Source organism: Oncorhynchus nerka, linkage group LG14 (genome assembly GCF_034236695.1).
Source record: "Oncorhynchus nerka isolate Pitt River linkage group LG14, Oner_Uvic_2.0, whole genome shotgun sequence".
Classification (NCBI taxonomy): domain Eukaryota; kingdom Metazoa; phylum Chordata; class Actinopteri; order Salmoniformes; family Salmonidae; genus Oncorhynchus; species Oncorhynchus nerka.
In genome coordinates, this window is record NC_088409.1 from 76,417,136 (window position 1) to 76,431,061 (window position 13,926).

The following is a 13,926-nucleotide window of genomic DNA, read 5'->3' on the forward strand; positions in this document are numbered from 1 at the left end:
GTGTGTGTGTGTGTGTGTGTGTGTGTGTGTGTGTGTGTGTGTGTGTGTGTGTGTGTGTGTGTGTGTGTGTGTGTGTGTGTATTTCTGTGTGTGCATGTGCATTTGTGTGTGTGCACGTGTGATCGCGTCTGTGTGTGTTAACAGGGATGACCTGCCAGGCCCGGAGCTCTTATCTGGACAAAGAGGTGTTGTGGGGCTGGCGTTTCACCCCGGTCCTGTCTCTGGAGAAGGGCTTCTATGAGGTGGACTACAACAGCTTCCACGACATCTACGAGACTAACACACCGTCGTGCAGCGCTAAAGAGCTAGCCGCTACACTACGAGAGGGCCAGCTGCTCCCCACGCTCTCTTCGCTGACGCCCGAGCCCCCCAAACCCTACACCCTGGAACCCCTGTCCACCCACAACCCACTCACCAAAGAGGTGGACAAGGGGGAGGAGGGGGAGAGGGGAGAGATCAACGGCTCGGCTGCAGCTCTGGAAGACCAGCCCGGACTGGACTGACTACTTCAGATAAGCCAAACCAGAGACAAAGTTACTAAAGACTATGCCTCATTTAGTCAATGGCCAGCTTGTTCCATTGCATTGCTTGGAGATAAAAGACCCCCCCCCCCCCCCCCCCTCCCCATGCAATAATTCTCTAGAGTGTCAATCTGTAGTATATATTTGTTTTGCAGACACAAATACACACAAACAAACATACACATACACAATTATACAAACACATAATACACATAATATGCTCCAGATTGGTCGTATTGTCTTTTTATATTTGAGGCGACCACATATTTCCATTACAGTAGTAATAGCTCAAGTGATATACTGTATAACCTGAAGTGGAACAGGTAGCCATGACGAACGAATATCACAGCTTACAAATGATCCAATATCCTAAATTTAGAGATGGTTGATTCCGCTTCCGACAGAATATGTGCGGATCAGATCATTATCTTCAATCCCATCACGCTTTGTTATTACAGTAGTCCACTATGGAATCTCTTAACTGAAGGCAATATGTACGCAGCCGCGCTTTAGCCCTCCTTCGTACCTGTAGGCAGGAAGTAGAGCTCAGCTCAGTTCAGCTCGCCGCTATAGATCAAGCGCTGTCTCTTTGTCCAATCACCCTCGTATTTTGTCCAATCTCCCTTGCGGTTCCACTGTCATGCTTAATCGCATTACGTGTGACGAATATACTAGAGCAAAACACAGAACCCAGAGAGTCCCTCAGTATTGGACCCAGAGGAACGGGCAGTACCTCATTTTGATATTCATGATACATAAGCACAAGCCCTGTGACCCTGATATGCCCCCCTTCCCTCCATCCCTGTTCCCCCTCCTGCCCCTGACTGGTGCATATTTTAGTGCATGGTGTTGAGTATAGGCTACTGATGATACAAGCAGGTTTATAATGATATGTACGCTCATAAGTATTTCTTCCCTGCACTGTGACATAAGCTTTTTGTGCTATTCGTCTTATTTCACCTTTGGTTAGTTCTGTTTAAATCAAATCTAAATAAAATGCAATTGTATTGGTCGCGTACACAGATTTTGCAGATGTCCAGATTCAGTTTTATTCTACCCATAGTCCTGGTCTGGACTCAGCTAGCTACTGTTGTCTCTGCTTGAGAGAGTGTATGACTCTGTCGCTTGTCCTGTGTGTCACATTTTCTACAGTTTTCTTTTGAGGATGTGTATGACAGAGCTTGCATGATAATGAACTGTCCCCTCGACATAGCAAGTTTAATACACTGCTAATAATACAGGGTATTTTCTAGGCATGCAAACTACAATGAACAATTTCTACAGATATTGTAAACCAATATATTGATGATAGCTAAGATGACAAATCTCTTAAATTGAACCCTTCTCCCCCTTCTATAACATTTATTTGCATTTCTCCAAACACTTGTCCCATCAATGTATTTTATTTCACTGTGACATTGTAGCATCATATTTATGCCATTTGCATAAAGATCCTTTATCATTAGAGAAAATAACTTCTCCCATAGGTGGAATGTCATCTGTTTTATGTGTGTTCTCATTGGAATAAACCTAATATGGCCAAAAGCACAGTACAGTATGTTTCTGTTAGAGAACCGTGCGCGTGTGTCTGCACGTTTATGTGGGTGTCTGTGTCTGACTGTCTGCGTGTGTGTGTGTGTTTGTTAGTTTGTTAATTGATTTAGTCCTCTGTAAGTATGTGTGGTTAGGAGTTATTTTCCTGACAGAGAGAGCTAGTGGAAGTGAGAGTATACAGCCCAAGCTGCTGCGTGAGCAAGTCCTGCTTTCACCCAAGGCTCTGTAAAATAGTTGAGATTTTTACACATGCTACCTGACAACTGGATTAGAGGTGCATCGAATCATGAGAAACAGACTTAAGCAACCATTTGTAATTGGTGTGGAACAATCTCATCTTGCACGGAAGCTCTGGGCACAAACACACTACTAAGCACAGGCAGCTGGTAGAAAATAATGATACAGTACAAACAAGAAATAGAAATCCAAGGCAATGTATGAATTTAGTACCGTCTGTACTGTAAATACAGCATGCATTGAACCACCATTTTTTTGTATGACTGCCAAGAACTATGTGGGTGCTACAGTTCTTCTGTCATCATTATTGACCAAAAACATAATGTCATAGGGTACAAGGGAAAGGAGCCAAATCCTGGCTATATTATTCCCAGCTTATTCACTGTTGCCTTTCTAAATGATTTCCGATTGAGTAAGAATCCCTGGTAACAGAAATAGCTATACTCACCACCCAGCAGTGTAACACCGTCTCTGAGTCAGCTTCTTCAGTGTATTGGGAGATTGTTTTCCCCTGCCAAGCGATTATGAAGATATCACAGCTATTAACAGTGAACAGACCCATCACAAAAGTCACTGACATAATCAAATTTCTGCTTAATCAAATTTCTGCTTGGGTTAAAAGCAAACACTAGGCCAATCTGATCAAGCAACCAGGAATAGTAAACACCCGCATAGAGGATTTTTTGGCACGTTGGAGCTGTCAAATCGGTGAGCAGCTGCTGTTGCAATCATTGTCATGAAGCAACATCCGCCCCACTGGTGTTAGATGTTCAGAACAAGAGAGTGTAGGCTTTATAGAAATAATTACACAAAAATAATAATGAGGATATCTATCATCCTAATCGAGGTGTAGATTGCATCTCATATTCCAGTGTTCTAGTGTTCGAACTTGTAAACAAGGTTGCATGGTTTAATCTTGGGTCCCATAGAAATGCCTGACAGTTCATTGCCAAGGCTATTCATTTCAAATATCTGCTGGCCTCCAATATGACTTTGAATAACCTGAAATGATGACAAAACAAAGGTTTCATGAAATTATTCATGTGTCTGTGTGTGTTTGTGTGTGTATATTGTTTCCTACATTATCAGGAACAAAAAGTCCTGACCAGTCACCTAATGTCTGGACAAGGTTAGAAAACAAGAACATTTTTGAAAAGTCAGGACTTTATTAAGGATTAGGTTTTGGGTTTGGGGTTGAGGTTAGGGTTAGAAGTTATGTATAGGTTAAGGGGGTTGGGGTTAAGGTTAGAGTTATGGTTAGGGTTAGGTTTGGGGTTGGGTTTAGGCAAAATAGGATTTTGTATGAGGAATACATTTTTACTCCCCGAAAAGTGATGAAAATTCATGAGTGACTGTGTGTGCATGTTCGCGTGCGGACGTGTCCCAGAAGAATAGTAAACTAACACACATTTGACCAACTGGGGACATTTTGTTGGTCCCAACAAGGTCAAATGGTATTTCTAGGAGGTATTGGGTTAAGATTAGAATTAGTGTTAGTTTTAGAATTAGGTTTAGAGTTAGAGTTAGTTTTACGGTTAGGGTTAGGAGCTAAGTTTAGATTTAGGGTTATGGTTAAGGTTAGGTTAGGTTTTTAGGTTAAGGTTAGTGTTAGGGTTAAGGGAAAATAGGATTTGGAATGGGACTGAATTGAGTGACCCCAAAGGTTAGCTATACAAGACTGTGTGTGTGTGTGTGTGTGTGTGTGTGTGTGTGTGTGTGTGTGTGTGTGTGTGTGTGTGTGTGTGTGTGTGTGTGTGTGTGTGTGTGTGTGTGTGTGTGTGTGTGTGTGTGTGTGCTTGTGGACACACACAGTAGAAATAAGGCAAAAGTCTCTTGGACAGTATACCTGGACTAAGGGGCAAGACCGGCTCATTAAGAACATAAGTGCAGCATCCATTAACAAATGGAACCAGAACAGAACATACTGTTTAAGCAAGAGAATTTAACTTAGGGAAAAGAAAGTAGGAGGAATTCACTTGTCATCTGTTCCAAAACAATGGAGTGGGCCGACGCTATCTCTGACCCCACTGAACAACACCCACGCACTACGGAACACACGCACACACTCCACTTTTAGAGATAGCCTGTATCTGCCAATGTATTCATTTCGAATTGGTAGACATATTGTCATGTGTTATTTTTCTCTGATCTAAATATCTACAGTCATCTCCATAACCTCCTACAATGAGGCTTGTTATATTTAGACCATAGAGAAGAGCATCACTAAGCTTGATATGCTTTAGGTAACTGTCTACTCATAGCAATCCGATCATTCCCTTCCTCCAACCTCCCTCCCAGACCTGGCTGGTGTAAAAGCTGTGTAGATGTCATGTGAATGTGTTTCATCCTCCCAGACCTGGCTAGTGTAAAGGCTGTGTAGATGTCATGTGAATGTGTTTGATCCAACCTCCCTCCCAGACCTGGCTAGTGTAATGCTGTGTAGATGTCATATGAATGTGTTTGATCCAACCTCCCCCATAACTGGCTGGCGTAAAGGCTGTGTAGATGTCATGTGAATGTGTTTGATCCAACCTCCCCCATACCTGCCAAGTGTAAAGGCTGTGTAGATGTAATGTGAATGTGTTTGATCCAACCTCCCCCATACCTGGCTGGCGTAAAGGCTGTATAGATGTCATGTGAATGTGTTTGATCCAACCTCCCCCCATAACTGGCTGGCGTAAAGGCTGTGTAGATGTAATGTGAATGTGTTTGATCCAACCTTCCCCCATACCTGGCTAGTGTAAAGGCTGTGTAGATGTAATGTGAATGTGTTTGATCCAACCTCCCCCATACCTGGCTGGCGTAAAGGCTGTATAGATGTCATGTGAATGTGTTTGATCCAACCTCCCCCATACCTGGCTGGCGTAAAGGCTGTGTAGATGTCATGTGAATGTGTTTGATCCAACCTCCCCCATACCTGGCTGGCGTAAAGGCTGTGTAGATGTCATGTGAATGTGTTTGATCCAACCTCCCCCCATAACTTGCTGGCGTAAAGGCTGTGTAGATGTCATGTGAATGTGTTTGATCCAACCTCCCCCATACCTGGCTGGCGTAAAGGATGTGTAGATGTCATGTGAATGTGTTTGATCCAACCTCCCCCATAACTTGCTGGCGTAAAGGCTGTGTAGATGTCATGTGAATGTGTTTGATCCAACCTCCCCCATAACTTGCTGGCGTAAAGGCTGTGTAGATGTCATGTGAATGTGTTTGATCCAACCTCCCCCATACCTGGCTGGCGTAAAGGCTGTGTAGATGTCATGTGAATGTGTTTGATCCAACCTCCCCCATAACTTGCTGGCGTAAAGGCTGTGTAGATGTCATGTGAATGTGTTTGATCCAACCTCCCCCCATAACTTGCTGGCGTAAAGGCTGTGTAGATGTCATGTGAATGTGTTTGATCCAACCTCCCCCCATAACTTGCTGGCGTAAAGGCTGTGTAGATGTCATGTGAATGTGTTTGCTCCAACCTCCCCCCATACCTGGATGGCGTAAAGGCTGTGTAGATGTCATGTGAATGTGTTTGATCCAACCTCCCCCCAAAACTTGCTGGCGTAAAGGCTGTGTAGATGTCATGTGAATGTGTTTGATCCAACCTCCCCCCATACCTGGCTGGCGTAAAGGCTGTGTAGATGTCATGTGAATGTGTTTGATCCAACCTCCCCCCATACCTGGCTGGCGTAAAGGCTGTGTGATTGATTTACCTCTTTGAGCCCCTGGTTTCAATGTTCTCTTCCAAGTGTTGCAGTGCACCACCGGTGGATGTGATTATCGCTCCATCATAGGCCTGTATGATGACTTCACCCAGGGGCCACGGAGGCGAGAGAGAGCCTGGGTCTGGCTCTTTGATGTGTCAGGGCGATGGGCTTTGATGGGATGTCACAGCCCCCTTCTCCTAGCAGTGGGAGCCATCTCATACAGAGCTGTCGTGAGGCGCGGGTCACCTGCTGTGCTACATGACCGTACATCCTCAGGAACATGATCGTATATGGAACTACAAGCTCTACAGTCAACCCACAGGTAGGGATATCAGCCACTGGGGTAAAAGGCAATGTGAGATGATATTTTTCATGTGAGGGGGACTTCTTCATCTGTTTCTGTGGGGATTGAATCCTCATGGCAGGGTTGAAATCTTCTTGGGGCTGGTGGTATTTCATTTTCTGACTCAGACTTGAGAATTAGATACATTTTTGCAGAGGGAGGACATTGTATATAAACAGCCTGGAACATTATTGATGTGGTGGGGAGGTACAGTAGCTAGGCATTATTAACTACACTAGAAAATATGTGAGGTGCTTATGGGTAGTGAAATGCAGGGGCGCAACTTTGGTTTTAGAAGTGGGGGAGGGACATGTTTTTTATTATCCAGTTGAGTAAGCACTCCAAACAGCCTACCCGACCGCTCGGAGGTGTCCGCATGGTCCTGAAGCACACCATTGCCCCGTTTTGTATCACATTCCAATGATAAAACTGGGGGGGGGTACAATTTCAGAATGTGGGGGGGACATGTCCTCCCCGTTTCCAGTAAAAATTGTGCCCCTGATGAAATGCGTCCTTTTCTGCTTGGAACACAAATAGTTACATTTTGAATCAAAATGTATGTAGTTTATGTCTGCAGAGTTTGAGTGATGCTTTCGCTGACAGACGGCAATTTTTGTTTGTTAGACAGGAAAGAATAAAGGACCGTCTGCTAGTACCTTCTGTCTCGGAGCTTTTCAGTCTCATAGCATGTAGTCAAGGAAAAGGGCATCCAGATGGTTATTGGAGAAAAGACTACATCTCCCTAATGATTTGGACATCTTTAGTGAAGGAACATTCAAATGAGGATGAAGCAAACCATGTTAAACATGTCCGTATGAACTTGAAGTCGAAGGATTATAACGATGGTAAATAAAACAGGAGCTGCTGCCTTCTTTCCAGTTTGATTTGTGTACATTTATAGAATTATGTTGAATATAATAATAAACTACATTCATCAATCTGACTCTATTATTTTGTGAATAAATGCAACAGGCCGTGTGCGTCTCTCGGGGATCTAGTCAAGGTAGCAATTCTCTTATCACCTCTCAGTATGACTATAATGAACATGTGTCACCGTTTTGCAATTATTAAGAGGCTAGATACAAATAGCTAATCCTAGCGACCAATGTTCTAACATTAATTTACTCAGTCAAGTAGACCAGGAATATCAAAGTGGAACCCAAGCCTACTGTTCTATGTGTAGTATAAACAATATTTACCAATAGACTTACTCAATTCTGAGCATATAGTCAATGAAATTATTATTCTGAACATGGAGGAATGCATTTACTCAATTCAACTAATGGAATTTATTAGTCATGAAATAATTAACACTCAAACAATTACAGTGTACATGAAATACATGATACATTACAGAATAACACAGAGTAAATGACTATCAACTAAATGAGACTTGATGTGGTTACACGTGTTTTCAGTTCAGAATAATCTCTAAACCAAAAAACGATGTGAGTCTGATACACACAGGAGCTTGGAAGCAAGTTCTCCAAGTATGAGCGAATTCACTGCCCATTTAACCAAATTCAAGTAGAAACTCACGCTAAACCAGAATGAACATTTCTTTGCACTTTGCTCATTTAAACAAAAGGCAGAAACAACACACTCAGATTTTAATCGAATCAACTCAATTAAAATGATAGGAGTCCACTCCTGTGTCGATACCTCTTTTGAACTGTCCACCGTCTGACGAACAGAATAACACAGTTTCCCTGTAAGATGCACATATACAGCCATCCACCCAAACAATTTATTGAGTCTTCATGCTGTGCTTCCACACCCGCCAGTTGCTAGTCGCGAGTATCACCTTCTCTCATTTTGCCACTACACATTTGGAATGATGTATAGGATAGGACCCTCTTCTTTTCGTCATAGGAGGCCTCTTGTGATTCAAGAGGGAGTGTTCTGTTCAAAGTGAGAAAAACCTACATCAATGGTGCTGGTAACTCAATAGGCCCAAGCAATGGCTCCAAGTAGAGGGCTCAGTTAGTTGTGTCTTGAAGCTCTATCATCAAAAGATACTTTGTGGTAACAAAGTTCTGAGCTTCTGCAGGGCTTGATTCTGCGCTGAGACAGTTTTCTATACCAATATTAAAACTCTACAATCAGTTGGGATGCAAATTTCTTGTTCAGCGGAATCTGATAAACAGACTTCGAAAGGTAAGCAAATGGTTCTGGGTTACTTAAGATCTGATTCAGAAACATCAAAACACTCACCACAGTATACAGTAGGACTGAGTCAGTAGTTGTACCTGTAGTAAGGCCTCTACAGTAGGATAATGTCCACTGTGTCCAAAAAAATTCTGATTAGCTATCTGCAAAGAACACTTGAATAACTTGTTGACAAAATACCAACTTGGCACAGACGTCAATTCAACGTCTATTCCACATTGGTTCAACGTCATTTCATTGAACGGATGTGGAAACGACATTGATTCAATCAGTGTGTGCCCAGTGGGTATGCCCTGAGGTACCATTTTCATGGCCAGTTTTAATTGTAAAATAATAGGTACTGCCTACTTTGCAATTTGCTACTTATTGGTATTAAATAACTGCAGGGATCAAATGACATGTGACCATACGAGCCACACTTTTGTTGCTCTATTATTTGTTTACTAGTGTTCCCTTACTGTTCTTCTCCTTGACTATGTGTTCCCCATTTCCACCTACACACTAAAACAAAGTGTAAAACACAAGAGGTATACTGTCCTCACTCTCACTACTGTCGTGACGCATCTCTGGATGACTAAACAGTTTTTCCTCCTACTGACTTACACTCCACACTACTGCAGGAGTTTAACAGTATTCCCTTTTCTGCTCACCCATACAAAATGACACCTACCGTCTCTCATAAATAGAATATATTTCATTTAAATTACAACATTAAGCTTGATATATTCTGCATAAGGCAAAAACCACTCCATAAATGATTTTATTAAGCGGAATATCTTGTCTACTGTGCTGCTCTATTGGGGCACATATCCATACAGCTACATTGTCTCTTAACTTTTAGGGTTACGGATATTCTGGACCGGTTCCCGGACTCTGCCAATTACAGGAATAAAACTGGCCCTTTATGTTCAGTGGAGTTTCATACCATTACTACATAGTTGCAGGATATCTCGAATTTGGGAAAATTTGATGGGTTTAAGTCAGGCCAGGTTAAAGGCTATTGAAGTTAAAGTTAGTGTCACCAGAGAGGAAAAACTCTAGTGAAAGTTCAGTGATTACTCATCCGATCCCAAATTAAATCCTCAGTGAGTGAACCCTGTCAGACTCCTCTGGCTATAAACCTCTAGCTGTACGTTGCATTTGGATTATAAGGGAAGCGCCGGATGACAAGGAACACATTTATAACAAACGGAACCATCATTTTCCTTAGCCACTGAATTTACTGTATGCACGTACTGCATTGACTGCGTACGTATGTGTATTGCCTAGTCCCTTTACACAAATACTCTTGTATAGAAGCATGCTGCAAGGTCCCACTGGATGTCATCCTTCAATCGGCAGCAATAGTATAGTGAATTGTACTTACACATACATAGCTAAGATGGAAGAGAACTTACTCACACAATTGTCACTGCTCTATACAACTAAACAAAGGAGGTTGTAAGCCTCAGTCTCAACCACACTTGATTTTTCTCTAACGTGAGTTTCTTCTCCATTGCTGTTCATCTCAAAGAGAGAAAGTACAGGCTTGTGACCTTTCCACAGATTCCCCTGACATCCTCCAGCCTGCAGCCATGGTTCTCAGTCACAGCCTCACTGCAGCATACTTAATGCTTCTCACAGGGTCATATGTTAAGTGTCAGAAAACGCCTTGGATTTCATGTCCATAGTTAATGTTTTAGTAGTAATAATGAAACGTTGTAAGTGCATCTGTAATTGCACTGTGCACTGTGATTTGTTTGTCTACATTTCGGCATTGTATTAAGACGACAGTATATTTGGCCTTTTCGATCATGGTAATGAGCACCTTGCTACTGGAAGGCATTTATGTTAATGATAGCTTCCACTGTTCCTTGCCAAGTCCACAGTCTTATTCCCACATCCAATTCATTTTACCTTTAGCTTCCTGTTGTGTTGTGATCCTATTGTTTAGCCGACACGCTCTAGGATCAGACAGCACTGGATGCCTGATTAACATGAAATCGGGTTTGAAAAGTAAGCTCTGTTAACACGTAGTGTCGTCTAATTGAAACCCAGGCCTCTCTGGAGACATAAACCGAGGCACTTGTGCTCCATGAGGAAGACAGAGGCAGACCCTCTTGGGATGTTTTGGTACTGCGCTGTTCTTGCTGTCCTGACTAAACCTAGTATGTATGGAGAGTGTGTGTTCAGTTATGCAACCATATGCAGAGGGGCTTAGTTTGGCATTGTTACAGTTGATTCATGTTTTGACAGGATAATTTTCAATGGCTTTCTTTTAAATCTGGATTCATTTATGCAGATGGCTGTATTGACTGCTTGAATTTGCTCAATGCAGTATACAGTATTTCCAAGGTATTTCCTAAGTACTGTACCACACCACACTGGAGGTGAGAACTCATAATAAGTTTATCTGAAAAATGGTGCAACAATCATCTTTAATTAGGCAGTGAATTAATATTTATACCGTGAGGTGGTGGCGTGGGGGAAAGTTTATACCGTGAGGTGGTGGCGTGGGGGAAAGATTTCTCCATAAAGTTGTTTGTTTTGTTTTGTTATTGGATGCCTATTACACAAGAAAATAACTTGCACAAGAGGACTTTTAACGTCAATTCCTTCAAAAGCTTTTTTCAAAGTTTGCACAAAAGATTCAAAAGAACCTCCATTTGAAACCATAGAAGATCCAAGTTGAAACCCAAGTATTTCAACACTGAATGGACTTTGATGTCAATCGTTAGTGACACCTGACAATTTCAACTCCTGCTGTTGTCACTCATAGTGACTCACTTCCACCATTCAGCGCTAGGACATATAAATTTAACCCAAAATGCTATTTTATAATGTTGTGTTATTTACTTTACGCCCACCGTTTTATACTTGTCTTTGGGAAGTGTGTCTTTGAATGTGTAATAATTGTTATCCATTGGCTTTGCAATTTGACTTGGCCAGTGTGGTTCCTTCCTCTGGAGAGTGACTGAGAAGGAATGAGCTTTTAAGGCCTCTTTCCTTACAGTTGGACGGCTCCCTGTATGCTGGCTGGCTGTTCTCTGCTAGTACAGCCTCTCTCTCCTCAGAGACACAACCAAGGTAGAGGAAGGCTGTAGAGTGGAGATGGATGGACATTTGACTCCAAGGAAGATGGCCCAGCTCAAGTCATTTATTAAAGTGTGTATTTTATTTCTAGGGACATTGAAAAGAGCTTGTATTACTCCAAAAAAGAACATTAAGAAATTATGATTTTTCTATTAGAAATGATTTGCTCCAAACTACTGCTTTTGGTTTGTGCAATCTATCAAGATGGTGAAGATATTACTATTTGACAACCAGGGATATTAACATCACACAATCATTGTATAGTGTGTTACCCTACTAATGTGTAGTATATCAATGTATAGTGTGTTACCCTATTAATGTGTAGTATATCAATGTATAGTGTGTTACCCTACTAATGTGTAGTATATCAATGTATAGTGTGTTACCCTACTAATGTGTAGTATATCAATGTATAGTGTGTTACCCTACTAATGTGTAGTATATCAATGTATAGTGTGTTACCCTACTAATGTGTAGTATATCAATGTATAGTGTGTTACCCTACTAATGTGTAGTATATCAATGTATAGTGTGTTACCCTACTAATGTGTAGTATATCAATGTATAGTGTGTTACCCTACTAATGTGTAGTATATCAATGTATAGTGTGTTACCCTACTAATGTGTAGTATATCAATGCTCCAATTCATGTCTGTGTCATTCTTAATCCAAGAATATTCCCAGTGGGGAGCTTCCTGTCATGTGTTATTATATGGGCCAAGGTACAGCGAGCCATCTGCAGCATAACACAATCCTCATGTCAGGAGATGAGATCATGTGGAAACCTGGTGACTAGGACACATTGTGCAGCATGTCAGCATGTCATACATCAACTGGCTATGACAGGCAACACCTGTGTTTTTGGATGAGTAGTGTTTAAACACACATTTAGTTACTCTGTGAAATTTCCAGTAGTATTTTTAAGATTCTTTCATTGGTTTCTTCATAAACTGGTGAAGGAGGAGTGGAGGGGACATAAAACACCAAGCTATGTGTATGAAACCACTGCTGACACAGCCATGGTAGGAGATTTACACTGGCTTCTGGCCAGGAGACACCAGCAACTCTCACAGTGGCAAAGTATTTCTCCCTTGCCAAGAGTCCTGAGTCCTCGATACTACAGTCCACCTCACTCTGCTGTGTCAGGGATCCAGTCAATCCATTCCCTCTCACATCCTTCAAGTTATGTGACTGCTGCCTTCTGTTTCACAGACAATTGGTTGCTTTGCTCAGTTTCATCACAGTATCCCCTTGCAAACAGAAGTGCTGTCGACACATCCCCAATACCCACTATGTCTTGTCCGTTTTCATCATGGCCCAGGAGTCAAATTAAATCAAGTCAAATGTTTTGTCACATTTGTCACATGCGGCGACTACCGTGGAATGCTTACTTTACAAGCCCTTTAACCAACAATGCAGTTTAAGAAATAGAGTTAAGAAAATATTTATAAAATATACTAAAGTAAAACAAATAATAAAGAGCAACACAATAAAATAACAATAACGAGGCTATATAGGGGGGGTAACAGTAGCGAGTCAAAGTATGGGGGTACAGTTTAGTTGAGGTAATTTGTACATGTAGGTCGGGGTAAAGTGACTATGCATAGATAATAAACAGCAAGTAGCAGCAGAGTAAAAACAATGAGTGGGTGGCCATTTTGGACCTAGACTTGGCACTCCGGTACCGCTTGCCATGCTGTAGCAGCGAGAACAGCCTATGACTTGGGTGACAGGAGTCTTTGACCATTTTTGGGTCATTCCTCTGACACCGCCTAGTATATAGTTCCTGGATGGCAGGAAGCTTGGCCCCAGTGATGTACTGGGCCATACACACTACACTCTGTAGTGCCTTACGGTCGGATGCCAAGCAATTGCCATTCCAGTTCGTGATGCAACCGGTCAAGATGCTCTCGATGGTGCAGCATTAGAACTGTTTGAGGATCTGAGGATCCATGCCAAATCTTTTCTTCTGTGGGGAAAAATGATCATCTCATTTGTCATGCTCACATTGAGGGAGAGGTTATTGTCCTGGCACCACACTGCCAGGTCTCTGACCTCCTCCCTATAGGCTGTCTCATTGTCATCAGTGATCAGTTCTACTACTGTTGTGTCTTCAGCATACTTAATGAGGGTGTTGAAGTTGTGCTTGGCCACTCAATCGTAGGTGAACAGGGAGTACAGGAGGGGACTAAGCACACACCCCTGAGGAGCCCCAATGTTGAGGATCAGCGTGGCATATGTGTTGTTGCCTACCCTTACCACCTGGGGGCGGCCCGTCAGGAAGTCCAGGATCCAGTTACAGGGGGAGGTGTTTAGTACCAGGGTCCTTAGCTTA

The 13,926-nt window shown here is 42.3% G+C and overlaps 1 protein-coding gene across 1 annotated transcript in view; it reads left to right on the forward strand.

The window, feature by feature from the left end:
• Positions 1–2,063, forward strand: part of LOC115141911 (G protein-activated inward rectifier potassium channel 4-like) — a 37,542-nt gene extending 35,479 nt beyond the window's left edge. The window contains exon 4 of the mRNA XM_029681298.2: positions 145–2,063. Within this exon, the coding sequence (XP_029537158.1) occupies positions 145–503 (359 nt within the window). The 3' untranslated portion in view covers positions 504–2,063. The remainder of the gene's footprint in view (positions 1–144) is intronic.
• Positions 2,064–13,926: the final 11,863 nt, after the last annotated feature.